Source organism: Olea europaea, chromosome 20, assembly GCF_002742605.1.
Source record: "Olea europaea var. sylvestris chromosome 20, O_europaea_v1, whole genome shotgun sequence".
NCBI lineage: Eukaryota > Viridiplantae > Streptophyta > Magnoliopsida > Lamiales > Oleaceae > Olea > Olea europaea.
In genome coordinates, this window is record NC_036256.1 from 5,682,943 (window position 1) to 5,693,095 (window position 10,153).

The following is a 10,153-nucleotide window of genomic DNA, read 5'->3' on the forward strand; positions in this document are numbered from 1 at the left end:
CATGATATACTAAATACTAGAATGTATGTATGTACAATATGATCGTATGTAGTCTAAAGCATGCTCTGATACCAACCCTAACACGCTTGCTCCGAGTAATGCTAGTGAACCTGAAACATGACGTGAGTGATGATAGATATCTACTAAAATTCAAACCCACCATCAAGGCTACTATAGCTACAGTATGCAACTTTTTATAAATTATTTTTAACAGAATTTCGACATTATTTTCCCTATAAATAGGACTAATAGACAAGTAATTTCACTATGCACAAATTCCAAAATATAACACAACACAATAGAGGTAAGACGAAATCTCAATTTTTACAATGAAAATAACATGGAATGTACATATGGACGAAAAATACTTAGTGAACCCTATAATTATTTACAAGTGATGAAAAATCATATTTGAAAATGAACATGTGCTATTGACTATATGCTCTATGAAATGAATCATACTCGCAAACTATGTTGTGTGGCTCGACTCCAAAAGCAAAATCTCAACTCCAAAATATGCCCAAAAAGTCAATTGCTACCTAATAAGAAAAATTGTGGAAAAATATATGAGTTGATAGCTCAGTGAATAGAGAAGTTCGAAAATACTTATACTTTCTCGTTTATACATTTTATCGAAAGTCGAGTTTATATCATTTCATATTCACAAGATAATATCATACAATTACAGCCAAGAAGTGAGACATCCTCATAACGTTGTAAAATATCATCTCAAAATCAAGATACAAACATCTGCTGATAACCATACTATAATCTCATCACATCAAATATACTGAAAAATCTAGACTGAACTTTGTAATCTGGTCATAAGCATGTAGATTGCTTCTCAGGCTAAGCTCTTCCGATACTGCCCTTAAGCCCCCTCAATGAACTAAAGCGGGTCTCAAAAACCTCTCATAATCAATTATAGAACACTACCATGGCCCCTGGGTGAACAATATGTACACGACCAAGACCCATTAGTATAGATAGAACGTGGCCAAGGTCCTCAATGAACTAGAAGAAGTAAATAATCATGAATACTTTTTTGATCGATCTTAATATTGTATATGTCTCACATACCAAAGTCACAAATATACCATATACAATCTTTGGATATCAGCAAGTGTCATAGTAGAAGAATTTCCCTAATAATCATATAATCGGACACATAATTGAACATAATGTAATAGTATAATTAGTTTATTAATATTTAAAAATATATAAGTTTTTTCCACTTACAGAACTATGTACGCAAAATCAACTCGGTTGGTAGATTGCTTCGATATCCGTATCGCCGCCTGAAATAAGATATAATATTTAGATTAACAACTATCCATTTTAAGAAATTCTGATAATTATATAGACGATACCAAAACTTAATATTTTCATATTTAAGCGATTTCTAGAATTCCTTTAATTGCTTGAGCTAACTTTTTCTTCATTTAACTCAATTACATAGCTTATTATACTTAATTCAATAATTTCCTTTCAATAAAATTGAATTTAAACTAATAGTTCAGCAACCCTAAAATTTAACATAACTTTTCAATAAGTAACTTTTTACTTACTTTTCGAAACTTGGGAATTCAAGCTTACTAGTATAAATCACTTATTTTCTAACAATTTGACGAATTTCTCTCTCTCTCTCTCTCTCTCTCTCTCTCTCTCTCTCTCTCTCTCTCTCTCTCTCTTTAGTTTCTTTTCTCCATGCTCTCGTTTCTCTCCTCTATGTGTTGTGTATGTTTATGTATGGAAAATGGATTTAGATTTGTACCAAGTATAAATCAATCCATCGCCTACCCTTTTTTGTTTGATTTTAATTTTATTATTATTATTATTTTTTTGGCATGGTATCTTTCACTTTTCTTTTTTTCTTTCTTTTTTTTTAAAAAAAAATTAAGGTATTACCGTTTTCTAAACAAAATAAACCCAGCATGATATATGTAGTTCAATGTTTCCTAGAGTAAATAAATCAATAACAAAATTTAAGCAAGTTAATACAGGAATAAATATTTATTTCACGAATTTCAAAAGTTGTATAGTCAGCTTATGAGTGTGTGTAAAGTGTTGTATGTAAATTGTTCTTTCAGGTGAAGTGGAGAAATATGTTAGAAGTTCAAAAGTCATGATGGAAGACTAAACCTCAAATTTGTTTTACTTTATTGTAGTACACAGTTATTTGCATTTCTTATGTTCCATTTATCAACCTTTTTTGTCAATATCATTAATCATACATTCATTTGGTGTGACCATTTTATTGACACGTTTTAGTAATTCATTTTCGTTAATCGATATCATATTTCAGTAAGGCATTACTTGTAGTATGTTGATCAATCTAACTTATTTACAAATGATACCACGACAGTTCGTCTTGCTACACAGTAAAAATGTCTTTTCACCCATGAATATGAATTAAAAAATTAAAATATTTTGTTCAATATAGACATGATATAATTTCAAAATAATATGATAAATTATAAGTCCAAAAGCAACACATAGTTGCTCGAGTCAATGAAGTCCTATTGAATAAAATTCTTTCCTCTTTTCAGCCACTTCCAGTGTGGGGAGTTCGAATTCCATCTACTACTTCATTAACATGAAGAAATTCCAATGTTAGAGGATGATTTAACATGTAATGAATTCGTACGAAACATATTGAAGCAACTCAAACACATTTTCATTTTATTGTAGCTGTCGAGAAATTCAGTAAATATCTATCAAGAATGATAGATGTTCTCGATAGATGATCTATCTATATTTTAAAGAAAATCTTCAGATAAAAACATGAATAAGATATTTCAATGTACAATGAACATGGAATGAACCATATTGCAACAAATTGAATTAGCCATAGAATGAACCACATTACCAAAGAATGAATCATTGAACGAACCACATTATTTAAGCTATGAATCAACAAATTGAATCATACTGCAACAAATTAAAATAACATGTCAATCCACAAATTCAATATACATTGCTAAAACTACAATGAATATGTATATTTTAATAAACTACAACTGACAAAATATTCTAATAAACCACAAATTCAGCCTATATACCAAGCACACCCTCATAAATTTCCAGTGAAATCCCTTACAAGAACTCAACGCATGAGAAAATAAACCGCAAATAACATGTATATTCTAATTTTGAGACAAACTCACCATCTATTAAAGGTAAAAAATACACTTCCTAAAATAATTATACATTTTTGGCAAAAAAAAAAAATCCAACCATTTTGAATAATATTAAAAAAATCACAAAGCCTTAAACCTTAGTTAATGGAACAATGGGAGATGATCATACCTTATGTTAGAAATAAGGAGAAAATTGAGCAAATTTCTTGCTGAAGTTGCTTTTAGGGTGCAAGCATCTTGTTCTCTGTCAATTTTGACTTATACAATGGAATGAAAATCCAACCTCCGAAGAAAAAAGTGGAAATTACTCCTAATGGGCGTGGATTACCGATCATGTAAATGAGGAACAATTTCTGCAAGGTAGGGTGTTTTACCAACGTGAGAGAGTGGCGTGGTTTAGGGTTTATTTTTAAGAAATGGAGTAGGACGATGTGTGGAAGAAGAAAGGAAAATCTCCGGCAATGGGGATATGTAGGGGTTTAGTAAGTGAGGGTGGGATGGATTTGGGGATTTGGTGTGACGTTTTCAAATTTTTTCTATAACTTTTTCAACTAATCAAATCGTAACAAACCAAATTTTTATAAACTCTAGAGCATTACCAAAGACTTACTTTTCTTTATGTTAAATGCAAAATAATAAAAGTTTATTTCTATAAAATAAAATAACTTTAATATCCATGAAATTAAATTAAACATAAAATTAGTATATTTTAAAATAACACAATCAGCTAGCATGTTTTTGAACGAATTGAACTAATTAATAAATTGAAAAACGAAAAAAAGTTAATGTTTATTTTTCTTCGATCCACTTGATAGCTCGTATCACCATCCTGCCATAAATCCCATCGATCTAAACTAATCAAATTATGTATTTAGAAATACCCATTAAGAGATGTGCTATTTACATATACAATAATATAACAATAAAATTTACACTTTATACCATTATTATCTTGTGGAGTATATCAGTAACCAACGGAGAAATCCATTTTAGATTGTCTTAAATTCTTGAAGGATCTCATCTCTTTATAAATAATCCAAATGTCCACCGGCAATTTATGCATATTTGATTGAATATTTAAAAGCATAAAGAAACAAATCGCTTGAACGTGTAAGTATCTTACTTTATTTGATGAGAAGAATTTTTGAAGCAAAATTATATAATTGCACGTCCAAATCTTTTTCTAACTTAGCTAGAGACTTTAAAAACTTCTTTCTGCCGCGCGTGTCTATATATATAATTAGACTACATGTAATATTTATAGTTGTAATCAATATTCACAATTGAGTTTTGATTCAATTGGAGTAGAGAAGCCTTGTACCTCAAGTTGTTTTAATATGAATGGCCTTACAAAATTTGAATTATGTTGAATTATGTTCAATTGTTGGTTTCCGAGTGAAATATACTTACACGCCATAAGTAAAATTGTATTTAATACTTATTTCCCTTTAGTCTTTTAACTTTCCAAAATAATAAAAAGGCATCTAGATCAAAATCATTATCACCAATAATTACATCCATAAAATTTTGGATTCAAGGTATTTTAAATTTTTAGAAGGACAAAAAAGTCCAAAAGTGAAAATTTGGCAAAATTATTAAGGGTAATTATATTACCACTTCAAATTTTAATTACTACACCACATTATAATCACACCATAACTAATATATATTTTTAATAAATAAACCACAATAAATTTATAATTATACTCCTAATTCAATAAAAATAAATAAAAAATAAAAAACTTATCACATGTGTGTGTGTGTGTATTTGAATAAATCAAAATAACATTTCAAAACATAATGATGTGGAATGCCATAGTCTCAATTAAACTCCAGAATAAAAACAAAACTTGCCCACATAAAAATAAAATTCCCATAAAATCTTTTGATACTGAAAAATGATTTAATAAAGTATTGAAAATCTAAAGTCATTACACAAATCACTCATCCTCCTGGCTACACAAAATCTAAAGCCCTTGAAAATCTCCTCTCATGTGAATCAATGCTCCCATTCTCTTGGTTATCCACTTCAACATCCCCCAATCGCATGTTCTCTCTATATCTCTTACCACTTACCTAGATGGCAGTTTAAGGGTGCTAAATTATGAAAATTACTGGGAGTTTTTCCAAATTCTTCATATGTTTCCTTCTTTCTTTTTTTTTTTGTTGGAGTGTCTTTCTATTTTCATGAAGGTAAATTGATATGATTTAAGATAATTCATGCGGTACTAAAAGCTCTATTTTTATGTATGTATCTTTATTGAAAAAAATTTTGACATGATATTTTAAATAGACTTTTATGTTTTGTTCAAAAATCTATGTTGCCAGGGTTGTGAATGAGAATAAATTCTATCAATTTCATCATTGAAACGTAAATTTTTAATCGTTATTCTTTGATGGAATCAATTTAATTTCGATCAGAGAGATTTAATTTCTTTAATGGCCAAACTTAATTGAAAGATGAAGTTTTGAGGGTGGGGGTTGGAGGAGGGATTGTGGAAGAAGATAAATTTTTAAAGGTTTTATGGTTGTGGTGGAAGAATAAATTATTTTACATGATAAATATATTAAAAAACCCACTTTAAGTAAATAAAAAATTGATGGTGTAACTAACAATTTTTGTAGTGGTAATATAATTACCCAATTATGAAAAGGGGGACATTTTTGTAGTTGAAAATTAAAAAATTGACATTGGAAGCAATTTCCTCCTATAAGTATGCATGGCTCGCACTTTTTTTCTCCATAAATACCAGTTCACTTCTACGAATTGTGCAGATTCAAAGAAGCAGCTTAAGACATATAACTATCTATACTCATTCGTCTTTCTTAAGCTCACAAAACTTTCATTTTCTCCTTATACTTTTTCTCTTCAATATCTTTTATTGTGTCTGTATGTATCATTGAGGTGCTCATAATAACACAGAATATAAATATACAGAAAATACACTTTTCTCTTCTTTTTATCGATTATATACCACTCCAACTATCCTACTATTTCTTCTTCATCAGAACTTTTTCAGGAAGCAAAAACAGGAAAAGTAATTTCACTGATTTTCAGATTTTCTTCTGCAGTTTGCCACATCTTCTGTTATATAAAGGTATAGTGGTCCTCCATAGCTTATTATTTTTCTTGTGTATCCGCATATATGAGAAAAAATTATATTGTTTTCATTCGTCTTCATCATTCTGAAGTGTATATTGAACTTTTGGTGTAACAAAGCAGGTTTACTATGGCGATTTCACTACCTGCCTGCCAGCAAGCACAGTGCCTTCTAACTTTTCCAAGGGGACTTCACATGGATCAATATATTCCGCGGCGCCAAAAGAACAAGGTTGTTATAGTAGTTGGCCCAACGGGGACGGGTAAATCAAGACTTTCGATTGATTTAGCCACCCGCTTTAATGCAGAGATTGTGAACTCTGATAAAATGCAAGTCTATAAAGGACTTAACATAGTAACAAACAAAGTGACAGAAGAAGAGTGCCGCGGAATTCCCCACCATTTATTAGGCATAATTGATCCTGATGTGGACTTCACTTCTGATGATTTTGTACATCATGCATCACTTGCAGTGGAATCCATTATGAGAAAAGGCCGGCTACCAATCATAGCCGGTGGCTCAAATTCGTACATCAAGGCATTGGTGAATGACGATCTTGAGTTTCAATCAAAATATGAATTTTTCGTCCTTTGGGTGGATGTATCAATGGCAATCCTGCATTCATTTGTCTCAAAACGCGTTGATCAAATGGTTGACGCAGGTTTGGTCGATGAAGCCAGGGAATTTTTCGACCTCGAGGCAAATTATACGCGGGGAATTAAAAGGGCCATTGGTGTGCCAGAAATGGATGAATTTTTCAGGAATAAGTCAATTGTTGATTATGAAACGAGGGCTAAACTTCTTAAGGCAGCAATCGATAAAATCAAAGATAACACGTGCAAATTGGCTTGTCGTCAGCACCAAAACATTCTTAGGCTCCAGAACCAACTAAAGTGGAATATGCACCGCCTGGACGCGACGGAAGCATTCCTCAAACGTGGGGTGGAAGCTGATGAAGCTTGGGAAAGAGTGGTGGCCGGGCCAAGTGCCGGGATTGTTGAGTGCTTCCTCCATGACGATGACATTAATCTCGTATCAACCATAACCGCACCACCAACCTTAACCGCGGCATCCGTCATCGGAACCACCAATGCCACAGCCGTCGCAACGGTCACCCACTGATAGGACCCCCATCTATCAAAGATCAGCGCCAGCCGTAGAGGTAAATCTTTGTCAAGGACACGTGGCAGACACCCAGAATCTACCGTTACCTTTTTCTACTTTACAAAGGTTGCTATCAAGTCTTGAAGTACCTAAATTTGGGCGGCCGTACATTTGGAAGAATTTTAGGAATCCGTGCTGGGCTTCTTCTTCTTCTTCTTTTTTTTTTTTTTTGGAAGTTAAATCACTATGTTGTCATGTTATATTAAAATAAATATAGCACAGACTTTGTAAGGGATTAGTCCCAGTTTGAGCCTCATTTTATAGGAAAAAAAAAAAAAGAGTTTTAAAATAGTAATTTTTGGAGAATTGTGGTTAAAAAATAAGAAAAAATTGAGTTTACCTTTAAAATTATTTTATGGGAGAATGTAATTGAAAATGAGTTTTGGTAAAAATGAGGTTCGAACAAGTACTTAGAGGTTGTTTGGTAATGATTTTAAGCAATTAAAATCAATTTTTTTTAATGTTATTTTACTATTATAACTGTCATTTTTTAATTCTTCTTTCATAGGTAGGATCCACTTTTACCTCTATCAGTCAAAAAATTAATTTCAAAATCTCCACCAAACACCATCTTAATGTCTCTTCAGCTAAAGGGTCAAAAGAGAGAAAAACGTAAAAGTTCATAAATTGCACTTAGTGTGACATAGTCATACGTCAACCTTGGAGTGCCTTCTTCAACTGTTGATAGAATACTGTACTGTATCCATATTAACATTTTACACGAGCTTAATTTTGTGACATGGGCTAGCAATGCAAATTTTAGGTTCTGTAGGGACACTGCACTTTGTGATGTGAGCTCAATATGAATAATTCTACTCCTACAAAGTTGGTATATAAAAGTGGAGTGCCAAAATATGTTGGCAAAATCTGAATCATTGATTTCAAATGATTTGTGAGTTCAACATGAATAATTCTACTCCTACAAAGTTGGTATACAAAAGTGGAGTGCCAAAGTGTGTTGGCAAAATCTTGACCTTTAATTTCAAATAATTTAAAAATTTATTTTTGAAATGATTGGTGTAAATTTGATTTTGTAACCTAACTTTGTAAATTTCCTTTGTCATTGTAGCATTGCTCTAGTAATATTTCAATAAAGCGTGTGGGTTTCCACCATAATGAGAAAGAGATGGAGTGGCGTTTTTGCATTTTTTCTTTTTAGGTGTTTCTTTTGTAATCCTTTTTTCCCATTTGAGGTGTATTATTCTAAGACTTGACAACTCTATGGTGTATCTAAGAGTCAAGTATATATATGTATACATGCATACTGGCATTGGAATATATGTTCTGTGTTTTTTAAATTTTATTGAGTGGTTGGAACTTGAATCTTGAAAAAATATTTCAAAGTTTTGAGTACATATTCCTCCTCGAATCCTATTTTACATCGCAAATTTTACAAGTACATGGATGGTTTTTATTGAACAGTTAATACTTTGAATATGTGATCAAAATGGAATACAGTTAATTCTAGAGAATATGTCATCTTTTTTTTGGTTTCTTTAACCACTTTAGGCTTTTTGAATGAGGTAAATTATTAGGGCTCTTTAGAACTATTCCATTCTTCTTTTGGGATTAGATATAAAGAAACTTTCTTCAATTTCCTAAATTCTCTTGTTATCAACACCGAAAGATTCTTGATTAAATAAAATAATGGAACTGGATTCTCTCACGTTTCACCGAAATGAATATGCATGATGTTTGATGACCATGCAAAATAGATTATTAGGCAACTATGTAGTTTTAAGGTGCGTTTTATTACACCATATTAATTAGGAATGATAAGATTACGAGAGATAGATATGTAGGATAGCATTCATATAAATAAGGTGTAATAGGATTCATTCGGCACAGGTATTGTGAGTATAGCTTTTAGTATCGAAAACAACTTTTTATGTTTTCTTTTTCTTTTTATTTTAGCCAAACCGTCAATAACTCCACTTAAATAAAATAGTTTTTACACTCCAAGAAGTGCTCTTAGGATTTTGGAAAATCTTTCCAAGCACACTTTTAGTCAGAGTTTAAAATGGCACATAGCCGTCGCCAACGTGTGAGGCGTGGCAAAAGGGCCTAGGAGCTAAATTAGCGATCAACGACAGTATTAACTGTTTAAGGCATGCCTATGCGCGTCTAAGCACACATTATTACATATAAATTATTATTTTTTAACAATTCTTAAAAAATTGATTTTGTATCGGACGACATGGAGGAAGAATTAGATGAAGAAGAGGATATTAAATTGGAATTCGATAACTAGTTAGATAAAATTCAAGCTCCTATGATATCTACATTTTGTCTTTATGACTTTGAAACTTATTTTTTTGTTGAAAACTTCGAAAAAATATATAAATTCCTATAAATTTATTTTAGATATTTGGTAGGTATCATTTTAATTATTAAAAAAAAAATTATATTGATTAAAAATTTTAAATAATATTAAAATACGAAAACCTTTTTTCACATTTAGGCCTCACCTAAGCTTCGTCTTGTCTGAAACTTGGTCTCCATGCATTGACACGCATTACTTTTTAAAACACTACTTTTAGTAAAGCAACGGAAGTCTCAAACAATTACCGGATATATAAGGTGTCAAGTGATCTTTATTCAATTAACTCAACAATTGAATGATTGAAGTAATATAAAGAAGGAAGATGTTAAGGTTTAATAACAAAATATAATTCCATCCATAAATAATGCAAATGGTTGCTTTTAACTCAGGGTGATTATATATATATATATATATATATATATATA

General features: G+C 31.2%; 1 protein-coding gene across 1 annotated transcript; it reads left to right on the forward strand.

Moving 5' to 3' along the window:
• Positions 1–5,877: 5,877 nt before the first annotated feature.
• Positions 5,878–7,636, forward strand: LOC111369488 (adenylate isopentenyltransferase 5, chloroplastic-like). The gene is made up of 2 exons (XM_022991012.1): positions 5,878–6,238; positions 6,364–7,636. The coding sequence occupies exon 2, from the start codon at positions 6,371–6,373 to the stop codon at positions 7,361–7,363; it is 993 nt and encodes a 330-aa protein (XP_022846780.1). The 5' UTR covers positions 5,878–6,238; positions 6,364–6,370; the 3' UTR covers positions 7,364–7,636.
• The last annotated feature ends 2,517 nt before the right edge of the window (positions 7,637–10,153 follow it).

Excerpts from the sequence above, each read along its gene's own strand:
- LOC111369488 (XM_022991012.1), top strand. The coding sequence starts at position 6,371 with ATGGCGATTTCACTACCTGCCTGCCAGCAAGCACAGTGCCTTCTAACT.